Source organism: Oreochromis niloticus, linkage group LG20 (assembly GCF_001858045.2).
Source record: "Oreochromis niloticus isolate F11D_XX linkage group LG20, O_niloticus_UMD_NMBU, whole genome shotgun sequence".
In the NCBI taxonomy this organism is placed as follows: Eukaryota; Metazoa; Chordata; class Actinopteri; order Cichliformes; family Cichlidae; genus Oreochromis; species Oreochromis niloticus.
The window spans coordinates 24,151,858-24,163,984 of NC_031984.2; the positions used below are offsets into that span (position 1 = coordinate 24,151,858).

Sequence of the window (12,127 nt, forward strand, 5' to 3'; positions counted from 1 at the left end):
GAATACCATTATGACCTCCCATCATTGTCCAACATGCTCCAGGTCAGCATTGTTACCTTGCTGATTGGATAAAATATTTAACAGTGAAATGCCACACAAGCCCTTCTTCTCCTCATCAGTCTATCTCTCTCAATCTGTCTGTATCCATCTCTCTCTGCTCAATCTTTCTACCTGGTTTCACTTGCCTGCTCCATCCTTTTGTCCGCAGGCACAAAATCTTTCAACATGATGTCCCCCACCGGCGACAACTCGGAGCTGCTGGCAGAGATCAAGGCAGGGAAGAGCCTCAAGCCCACACCTCACAGTAAAGGCTACACCACTGTGTTTTCCAACAGCGGGCCCACAGGCAACAATGTAGGTCACCTAGCTTCTTCAGCTACAGACAGTGACTCATGCAGAATGGATCGTTCTGAAAGTTAACTCACAGTTTTGACTATCAACTGAGGATTTGATGTCACGCTCTCTATGAACTACATGCAAATCCAGCCACATCCTGGCCTGATTTATGAAAGTCAAAATTTCACTTTTTTCTAACCACATGTGTTAACATTTATGTGACTCCTGTTTGTTTTTTTCCATCTGTGCCTTTATTTCCCTTCAGGAAAACACTGCATCTCCAGAGAGTCGATCATCTAGCCCACCAGCCAAACCGCCATCCCCTCCGCCATCCAGCGCACCAGTAACCTCACAACCCACCAATCCGAGCCCCAGTCCCAGTCCCAGCCCCAGCCCCAGCCCCAGTCCCAGCCCCAGCCCCGCTGGCTCCGGATCTGGCAGGACCGTGTCAACATCTGGGAGCAACGAGCAGCTGTCCTCCAACTCTGTGATTAATGGGAACAGTGGTGGAGGCACAGCACAAGCGGATTCAGGGCGGAAGACGAGCCTCACAGATGTTGAGGCTCTAGTGCCTACTCACGATGAACAAGGGAAAGCCATCCCTGAATGGAAAAGGCAGGTGATGGTGCGCAAGCTTCAGGTCAAGATGCAAGAGGAAGAAGAGCACAAACGCAAGGTAGGCATGATGGCTGAGTGTTGTTAGCTATCCCATTTGTGGTCCTATAAATTTACCAGTGTACAGTAAAAGAATAGAAATGACTTCAGATTTAGATAATGAGCAAAACAAAGGGGATAGCTGTTGCTTGGATTTGAGCATGGAAGTTTGGGATTTTGAACCACAGACAGTATAAAAGATGGACGTAGCTACTGTGACATCACCCACTGCTTCTGCAGTCTTGTTTTGAAACCTCAAGAAGAGCGTTTTCCCCTTCACCATCTTGATTTCGGAAAAAAAGGATGTGATGAGGACGTTTGACTTTGAAACCACACATTCATTGGCAACAACAAGTCATTTCCACAGATAATCCACCATTTTGAAACATGGTATGAACAAGATTTGCAAAAATAAACTTTTTAGCAGGTTTAAAGCACTTCCTTCTTCCTAGCCAGAAACTACATCCATGGTTTATACTGTCTATGCTTTGAACACTGGCATTGTGTGAAGACGTATAATTTAGTTCCATTTTTGCATGAGATCACTTTTGCTCTTTGTGTTGGCTTTTCTTACAAGTCACTAGTTTAAAGCTAAGCATTCAGTGGGGTCACATTTTTCTCAAGGACTACAGCCAGCATACACTGATGCACAGTTAAAGCACTATATTATGAGTATTTAGACAAGATGTTAATTCGCAGTTTGTACAGAAACAATCTGAACACTTGCTAATCCTGTGTAATACAAGAAGGACCCTAGTAGTATGTAACATGCTTGATTAAATTTGACTGATTAATAATTTACTGCTATCTAAGGAATTGTAATGTTATACCACTAACTGAGCTTAAAGACACTGCTCACATGCAGTGTTTTAATTGTTTAGTTCTATTGTTATCATAAAAACATCAAACTGGTAACACATAAGCTAATAACACATGAAAACGTGTTCACTTCCCCAACATGATCATCTCCCTGTTCTCACATTTTTCAATTATATATCCACTTCTTTTGCATTTCTTCACATGTTTCTTGTTCATATTTGTACTTTTTGTCAATAACAGACGTTTTTGGAGTGCACTGAATTGAATACTTGGCTACAACAACCATCACAGCGTTTGGCACACTTGACTAATGGGTTCACAGTGTGGGCTGGTGTTTGATGGTGGAGTTTTGCTGTTCCAAGTTCTTACATGCTGATTCAGTGGTGTGATGCCGGGTCCATTCACACTACAAGTCAACCATTATTGATACCAACAATAACACAAATAGCATATTAACAATACTGAAAACTTGTGTCCATTGAGGATTTTTTTTTTATTTAAGTCATCTCTATCTAATCATTGTAACAGTCTTTTTTTTTATTTCCCCAACATCTTTTTTTTTCGGGGAGGAGCTAGCAGGGTGCGAGCAGATCATGATCTCATAAAGAGTAACACCAATGGTTTGCAGTGTCAGCGTCCTTGTAGTACAAGCGTTGTGTAGATGCACTTTAAAGAAATATCTAGACAAAAGTAAACAGAATAGAGCCTTTGAAGAGGCATTACGCAAATGATGTGAAACATCTGTAGTGTTAAGTGCCTAAAATACAAATACTAACATGTTGTAACTCTTGCATGCCAGTATTGGTCTAGTTAACATATAATTTCCCACATAACTCAACAAAGTAGTCGCTGTTCTTTGACTCAAAATTCCATTAGAAAGCTTTGTGCTTGTAATCAGGCAGTGCCATTGCACCACTAAATCCATGTAAATCCTGTGTGTTAGGATGGATTTGCACTGAAGCGTGTGTTCATACCAGGAAATTCAAGCTGAAGGAATCCCTCCCTCCTTCCTTCTTTTTTTCTTGTCCTGTTGGTCTCTTTTGACCTCTGATTTAGTTTGCATCAACTGGGCACTACCAGCCTCTGGAATGGCACTACTCCCACACCCACAATGCCATTTTGGGTCCATTTGGTGAACTGATGACTGAGGCCGACCTGAACCGAATTGAGAAGCAAATTGAGAACCTGCAGGTTATGCATAAGGTATCAGAAGTCGAGAAGGAACTGAGTGAATTGGAGCAGGAGCTTCACCAGCTTCTACCAGTTTCTGCTGCTCTCAATCAGGGGCACTTCTCAGTCAATCCAAAGCAGGTGCATGGCAAAGCTGAAGATCTTCCAGCCTGGTGCAGCAAGATTTCTACCCTCCTCAAGAGTATGGCTATCCTTCTTGCCACTCTGGGAGGCAAAGAGATAGACATCTTGGATCTTATATGTCCTGGATATTCCCAAGAAGAGACAAGAAATGTAAGCACAGGTCAGTCAGCGGGATCAGCTGGTACTGGAATTATGGGACGCTCTCAATCCTTTTCAACAAGAGAGGATGTAGAAAAGGAAATAAAGCAGTGCGGTGTTTCAGTGAAGAACCTAAAGGCTAATTATGAAGTTCAGAATCAGCCACAATCTGCAGATAACCAAGCAAATAGGGTTTACAAACGCAAGAGGTCACTCCCTGTGGTAAGTGAGTCTAGTTATCATCCAGAGACAGTCTGTGAGGATGAGGTCCCTTGTTCCTCTGCTTCCGTACTGGAATCCAATACCAATGGTGGTTTACCTTCAGTGGAGGAATCAGTCTTACCACTTGTTGAGGAACCAGCTATCACCGCATCTCATGCTCCTAAGACATATATGTCTTCTGAGGCAATGGCGCCAACTAATATTGAACAGTTCAGCCAGGTTCTTTCTGCAGACCCTGTTTTAAATAATGATCAACTAACAAGAAGCTTGGAGGTGCAGACAGATCTAAGCTATGTCCAGGAATGCATTGAAATGAGGAAAGAGAGAATTGTCTTCTTGTTTCTTGAACACTGGCGGAAGTATACGGTCTCTGAATCTTATCAGACTAGATATACTGGCAGGAGGCGAAATCATTTAGACGTGGACTGGGAGGACTACAGCCAATTTAGTGCACAGATTGGTGGAGAGATGCACAGTGAAGATGATAAACTCCTCCTATTTATGAAATCAAAGCAGGTAGTAGGGAATCTGATTGGCCACTGGAGGGCAATCATGAGTCAAGTGCCCACACGCCAGATCCGCCGGCTGAGTCGCGCGCAGATGATCTATTGGCCACAGCATTTCCTGCCGCACATCAACGGGTCAACTGTGAGCTATGAAAGCCTAACTCTTGACCTTTTCATGCTTGGATATTTCCAACTATTGGAAATGAACATGTCTCGAAGTGAGCGGAAATTCCGACACCTTTTATGCTATGAGATGTTTGACCGTCTTGGCAGCCACAAATGGGAGGTCATAAGGCAGTTTCACAAGGAGGTCATGGAGGAAATTGAGTGCGAGAAGCGAGATTGGGCGGATGGTTTTGAGGACATAAAAGTCAAGTACTTCGGAGACTCAGGTGAGGGAGGAGGCATGCTGACAGCATCGCTACGTTCCATGTCTCCTGACATGTCCATAATGCCAATGCAGGAAACACTCCCTCCCCCACCATCCCACCCACCACCTCCACCACCTCCTGAACCCCCCCTTTCAAATGCACACTCTGCACCACCTGCACCATCACAACAACCCTCCTTACCAGTCTCCCAGTCGGGGGTTTCTGAAGGTTCATCCCCTGCTGTGGCTCATGATGGTCAGTGTGTGGAGCAGAGACCCCCCAAGGACTCAGTGGAGGACAGTGTTCAGGGGAATGTCAGTTTAAATGAGCCTCCAACTTCTAATGGGAAAGGCTCAGAGCAGGACCACATGCAGGACTTGGCAAGCATGCAACATGTTGAACCAACAGCTAAAGTTGAGACACTTCCAGACACAACAACAGCATGTCCAGTGAAAGATGCCCAGCCTGTTACTGTTAAAGTCAAAGAAGAACCCCATGTTGATAAACCTCCACCCAAAGAAGAACCCAATGAAGATTCAATTAAAGTCATCTATGAGCTCAAAGAGTTCAGCAATGAGGAAATCATCACATACATTGACCGAAGCTTTGCTTTTTGGAAAGAAAAGGAAGCTGAACTTTTTGATATCTAACAGCTATGTAGGCTAAGGTTGTGCTGAAAGTTCACTGCTAAGATCAATTCTGGAAAACTAGCACACACAGTGGAACATGCTGACAAGAGAACCTAATCTGCTTTGTTAATGTTTAGGTCATGTCACATAACTGGACTTAACGGCAACAAAGAGCATCCATGCTGCTGTGCTGACATTACTGCTTCTGTATGTTTAAGTGGAGGAAAGTATGCATTGTATTACAAAAGATGCACATATTGCGTGGAACCAAGAGCTTTTCAGACAAAGTACGATTGATTGCCACAAAACACAGTTCCAGGAAAACAAGTTTTAAAGGAAAAGATTTGCCATAAAAATCAGTGTTGTTTGTTTGTTTGGGTCATCTTTGTAACAGGGATGATTAGTAAAACTCTGCATAGTTGTTTTACACTGAATAATTTCAGACTGCATTTATGTGAGTGTTTTACCCCTTCTCACTTTCATACAGTAGGTGATTAATTGGAGCTGGTATATGTAACGAGCATAAGAACTTGTGGCTCACTTTTAAGTGACAGACTCAGGTCTATAGGTAACATTCATATATTCCACTGATTTTTAAAAAATGACATGGAATTGCACACAGTATTTGCTACATAAAAGTTACATTTCGGTTTATCTTTCTTTCTATGCATACGATCAAACATGTGTCCCTTTTCTCCTCTTTGTCACATTTTTAGCCAGTTGGCTAAAGGACAGTTAAACACTGGCCTCAGTGAACTCACACAAAAACAGCAAGTGACGAACGCTGAGCAGCATCTGGCCTCTGTTCTACCTTCATTCTTGATAATTAGTGAAGGGGAAAATGGCATTACCGTCTAAATGGTTCCTTTTTGCTTGAACTGTAAGAGCAAAAGTAGCTCGGTCTTTAGTGGGTTTGAAGTTTAGAACTACTTAGTGGTTCACAAATGTCTTAAATCCGAGTGGATTATTTGTTACTTATAAGGTGTGCCTTTTAATAAATATTACAGAATTGATGAAATATGGTGAAAACGGTTCAAAAGTTTCTCTCCATATTTTAAAGCATTCATCAGTCAAAGCTTTAACTTAAATGAAACATCACATTAAAATGTTACAACTGCTTTATGGTGTTTATTCCATTGTTTTGTTACTCTGTTATTATATAAGTATATTTCAAATATTGGCTCAGAGTTTCCATAACTGATTTCATGTTCTTCTATTTATTGGTTTCTAGGTTGGTGTTATAAGTAAATAAAACTGACATTTTTGGGCATTAGCAGATTTAAGCAGCAATTAACCGTTTGGAGTTATTGCACTGATGCACCTGTGTGGAAAAAAGGCCAAAACAATAGATTACCGAAGATATTGTTTCCATCTTTGTGAGAACTTACATAATGACACTGATTTACCAATGAAAGAGCAACTGTCAAACACAGGCCTCTTCAATGTGTAATCCTCAAGTGCAATGCTTGTCAGTGCAACAAACTGCACACTGCACACTATTCTCATAGTGTCTGTTCTATTGCATCAAGATTACCTTGGAATAACCCTCTTAACAACCCCTGCTGTCATTCTATCTGCGGCTTACAGGAGCCATAAGGAGGTTACGGTGAATCTTTATCAACTCACAGCTCGCACGAGAAGGCAGTCAGCTGGTAAACCTAAAGCCACTTTCTATAGAACTGTTTCCCCTTTGCACAGTATTACAGGCAAAGTTGGAGCATGTACATGATACAATAAAGAGTGATATTAGTAACAACACTGCCTTAACAGATGGGTAAAACTATAATAGGCTATGATGTAATCTGATGAGCTTGCACAATGCACTCTTGCATATATGGAACTGGCTGCGAAGCCAATAATAAAAATAGCACAAACAACAAAAGAGGTCAGAGGTCTTCAATTGGTGTTGTAATTACAGTTTGAACGGAATTAGTCTCAACTGAACTACAGTTTATTTTTTTATTTTTCTTTCATTAGACAAAAAATAATGTTAGAATCAATAACATTACCTAAAACTTTTATTGATTATTGAAGTAAACACCCGCTAGCACAGCAAAGTCTAGGCAATAACCTCATCTTAATAATGCAACCTCATTTTCACACTTCCAAATTTATAGATCTAAAACCCTACTGTTGTTATAATCCCAAACAGTATGCAGGCACAGCAAAGGGTTGTGTGTTCTGACCCTTGTGGATGTCCACTGACACAACAAATATGGCCCACAAAACCCCAAAACTTTATTAAGCCCATCAAGAGAGCTGCTTAATTCGAATTTTGCAGCTTTTTCTTTTTTAATTGGTTAGCTTAACTGTTGCTCTCACTTAACTGCTAGTCAACTTGATAACATTTACTTTTAAACCTTTAATAGGTACTATCAGCTAGTTTTGGTGGAGGGTTTTGGTGAGGGGTGGTGTAAATTTGTTTGTTTTTGTTTGTTTTTCCATGTTTTTTCTTCTTCTTCTTTTTTTTTTTTGAGCCGAAATTCCCAGGGGACTCATTAAATATTAATTCCATAGATAATCTTACCTGGATTCACGCTGGCTAGGGCAAGTGAAATCCTTCAGTAAAATGAATGCAGAAGGGTAATGTGTCTAGTTAGGCAAAGATGAGAAATCCAAGATGGCTGCCCTCTTTCTCTCCCGCTCCACCTCCAGTTACAGCCTGAAAGGGAAAAAAAGGATCCAGTTACCATATGTGCACACAGAGAACATCCTGTAAAACACTGTCCTTTTCAAAGGCTTTGTTTCATTTTAAACAAACAGCAGAAGCAGACATTTTGTGAGATCTGTTTGCTTTTGTGGGTTCATACATTAGTTTCAACTATATTGGGTTACCATTGTTTAAGTTCTTAAGTCTTACATAAAGACCATTTGTATAAAACTGACATTTGAGAATCTGCACACACAAACAGACTGGACTAACATTTCATTACAGTTGTTCTTTATGCAGGTGCTTGCCTGCTTTAGTGATGATTTATGCGGTGCTACCAACATAAATCATCTCAACATCACCACCATCTATTATTGCATTCACATGTATTATAACCAGATATTTAAAAATAGTCAAACATAATTTGTGGTTAATGTCATATTTTATAAATTGCTTTATTGTGGTTAATGTGATTGATACATATATATTCTGATAATAATTTATCATTCAGTGCTTGAATGTTTCCCATGCCTCCTAGATTAATAGGATTGATGGCAACTGAACCTGTGATCTCATGGGGCACATCTGTTCATGACGGTGTGCTAACCTAAAGGTGAAGACTGAGATTACTGGAGGTTTTTTAAAGAAGAGGGTTGCACACAAGATGATGCCAGTGAAGTCTGTAGCAAAGTCAGCTACTTAAGTGATTGAAGAACTTGCTCACATTTACCAAATACATGTCGTACACATTTTGCACTCAAGATTCTTCTTAAACTTGACTCAAGTCTCCTCACAACGGAGGATACTTTAAAAGTACGAATTTATTGCTGACTGCTGTGGGCCCCTATCTCTGTCTCTCCCCGTACCCCTCTGTCCCCTTACAGGCTGAGGAGGAGGCGGCACGCCTGGCGTCAATGCCAGCCTGGAGGAGAGACATGATGAAGAAGAAAATGGATGAAGAGAGGTGAGTAGGCAGCACATCTCAAAAGCCTTTTTTTGTCACCAAAATGGTGACATAAAGGTTTTCTGGTCTGGAATTAGTTGGTAGAAAACACTTACTGGCTGTGATGCCACCAAAACATACAACCAATTTTTTTCAAGATAAAATGAGTCACTTGAGATGTTTTTTTCACAGGAAAGTGCTTTAAATTCTTGCCATGGCAGGCCTTCTTTATTAATATACTGTTTATTTGCATTTCAAGAAGCTCTTCTGCACACCTCTGTTTTACTTCTCTGTTTTATCTGCTGATAGTTGATCAGTGACTCAAAAATACCCGGCTTACTAAATTTATTTTTTGTATTTGCATTGGGAAAATCTTGGAACAAATCAAAATTGCAGGCAATGCAGGTGCCTCATATACACTAAAAGTAAAAGGCTAGTTTTGTATTTGTTTTTAAATCCATAAATCAGAACCCAGAAGAAGTAAAGGAGTCGAGGACCTTATATTACAAGTTTCCTTCATTTTTTTCCTCCAGTGGAAGCAAATATATATTGACTATTTAAGCTTTAACTCAAGATTTGTGCAATCTTTAGCCTTCTTTGGGACATTTTATTGTTGAACAATTTGAACTTGATGTTTAGAGTATAAAGTGTACTTCCCACTTTGTCATTTGCAAGCACTAAAATTATCATTTAATTGCTGTAACTTGCGGATTAACTGCTGTTGCTGTTTAAGATATTTAAACCTTGTCTTTTCCTGCTCGCCGTCTCCTGATGTGACAGGGAACAGAAAAGGTAAGAAAATTCGATTCATTCTCCTTTATACACACGTAACACAAAATGTGTTGGATGAGAAATTTGTTAGGTGCTGTTAGTCTGAGATCAATCATTCATTCATTCAATCAGTGTAGGCTATTTGAAAGCAGATTTGCACATTGGGCATCTCAGAGTTACTTATTTAGAAACCTGATTACACACACACTGATGTAAATACAATTTCATATAATTTTATGTATATACTTGATTGAAAACTTCTTTGATTATGTTTAAAAAGAACAAAGAAAATAGAATTAAATATACAGAAAATACAGTACTATTCTTTTAATAGTAAATACTGCCCAAAACGTGAGATGCCTTGCCAGAGGTTTGTGCTTCTGAGTGCTTCGTGTCTTGAGATGTGGTCATTTGCAAATGTTAGAAGTAACAACTATAAACTGAAGATTTACTGTACAACTCTAACTACTGTGAATTATCCTTTATGGGTGCATGTAGAAAAGAGGAGGAGCAGGCCAAAAAGGCGAAGGAGATCGAGGAGAAGACGGAGTTGGAGCGAATACGAAACCTAGGCTATGACGAGACCAAACTGGCGCCCTGGCAGCGGCAGCTCATTTTGAAGAAAGGGGATATACCCAAATAGTGAACAAGATCGTCTCCCCATCCTCTGCCCTGCAGCGCTCCCCACCCCAACTTATACCAATGCCTCCCCCTCCCTGATCCTGCATCCCACACTGTGCACAGGTCCACAGGGGAAGAGCTGGTCTTCCTCTAAACTGTGTGTTACTCTTTGGCCTCCAGACACACAGGGCCATGCTGTGGCTGCTGCTGTCCACACAGGCTCTGAGGCTCAGCTTGGGATGACCCTGCACCTGTTTTATTGACACAAAATCTTGTTTTTTTCCTTGTTTTTTTTTCTTCATTTTTTTAACATTAACAACAGTTCTGAGATGCACTGATTCGTGTTACCCGATAAATGCATGTGTCCTGAACTTAGCATCTATCCGCTTTCCTGCAAATCACTAGACTAGAAGTTAGAACATTTAAGAGACTTACAATAGAAAGAGACTACTTTTAAGCCTATATGCCAGACTCACTCACCTTTATGTAATGAATGGGGAAAAAATACTCATGAAGCAGCTAATGCATTCTGTATGTAGATAGTGTTACATCTCCATCATGGCTTAGTCATGACATTTTTGTATCAGTCTCATAGAAGCGCTTTCTAGGCTTCATTTTACTGCCACAGTTGTAATTCTTTTCAATTTTTTAAAGCAAAATCTCTGCTCAAACTTATCAGCTTCTTGTAGTTAAGCTTGTCGTAATATCTCAGCGGATTTCAAAGGATGATAAAATATCCTTTTTTTCAAAAAGAAAATGCAAAGTGATATAGATTGACTTTCACTGGAAAAGGATAAAAGGATCCAAAATTAAATTTTTCAGTGTGGGACCTAAACTTTAAATTTTAAGCTGTTCTGAGCACAAATGTTACATGTTGTGTGCATGTGTTGCATAAAGCGTATCAAGTTGTGTTGTATTGTTAAGCATACTTGACCCAGGGGTTCCTGGATATTCTCAGAGTAACGGAAGAAAAGAAAAGACACACAAATTGAGTAAAATCCCTTTAGGCATCTTCTATGTGAGCATAACCTTTAAAATAAATGCATATCAGCAACTTACAGCAGTCGTCATCTGCCCACTAAATATTTCAAAAGTTAGAGAAAAGACAACATTTTGTCCTGTGTCATGTTCCGGCCTTTGTCCCACTAACCTGGAGGATTAATCTTTGATGAGCAGATCTGCTTACACACATAGGCACGATACAAATTTAGTGAAACAACAGTTTCAATAGTCGACCCCAGTGAGTACAAAAAAGCTGATTTTTCTTTTGCTTTTTCAAGTATTCTTAATGATTCGCACATCTGTTGGGCACAGGTTTGCCCGTTTTGGCCTACAAATGGAAATTCGGAAAATCTGTGTTGAATGCTTTTGGCAGAACTGAGGAGACATACAGACTGCAAGTTTTACCTGTTCACACATTTGCACGGTGGCATTTAAGAGAGAGTAAAGCTCTTAAATGAAATTAAATCATGCTGTGTTTGTCCGGTGGTTAAGAACATGATGTTTCATTTATGTTGGATGCACATTTTTACAAGTATGCACATGATGTCACCATGAATATCATGGGACTGTTTGATCATTTGGATACATTCTAATTCACTTTCATCGGATGCCATATGATATTGAAATTGAGGATGGTGTAAATGTCATTGCCATTTGATTTTCTTTATATATAAACTGTGTACATAGTGACCCTCAGCATTTTGTCACCTCATTGTTTCCACATTGCATTATAATACGTGTCTCAGCCTTGCTTGAATAGAATATTGGTTAATGTGTAATCGTATGTTCAGACTGTTAAAGTTGAAGAAATTAAATCTTAAATTACCAAAAAAGAAAATGTTTGCTTTGTTTTTGTGTTACTTTCCAAAACAAAAATACTTGTGCAAGACTAATTAACTCCCATACAAACCTGTAATGTATACTTTGTTAAAGAAGCTTAAAATCTTTACTTACATGGACAGGAACACATAGTAACGTGACAAAGTATTTGCCTAGGCATAGACATAGATAACTTTAGTAAATACAAAAGGCAGCTTTGTTTATGGTGACTTTATTTATCAAGGGAAATAGTTATCCAAACCTACCTGGCTCTATATGAAAAATGAAATTGTCCTCTGAACCTAAAAACTGGTTGTGCCACCGTTGGCTGC

The 12,127-nt window shown here is 39.9% G+C and overlaps 1 protein-coding gene across 6 annotated transcripts in view; it reads left to right on the top strand.

Annotated features, from left to right (window-relative positions):
• espn (espin) overlaps positions 1–11,814 on the top strand; it is a 36,327-nt gene extending 24,513 nt beyond the window's left edge. For 2 of the 6 annotated variants that reach the window (XM_005478292.4, XM_005478295.4), the window contains 5 exons: positions 209–354; positions 602–1,012; positions 8,524–8,603; positions 9,354–9,374; positions 9,852–11,814. In XM_005478292.4, coding sequence (XP_005478349.1) covers positions 209–354; positions 602–1,012; positions 8,524–8,603; positions 9,354–9,374; positions 9,852–9,996 — 803 coding nt within the window. In that variant the 3' untranslated portion in view covers positions 9,997–11,814. The remainder of the gene's footprint in view (positions 1–208; positions 355–601; positions 1,013–8,523; positions 8,604–9,353; positions 9,375–9,851) is intronic. The other 4 variants (XM_005478293.4, XM_013271075.3, XM_019350202.2 and 1 more) reach the window with 2 other exon arrangements.
• Positions 11,815–12,127: the final 313 nt, after the last annotated feature.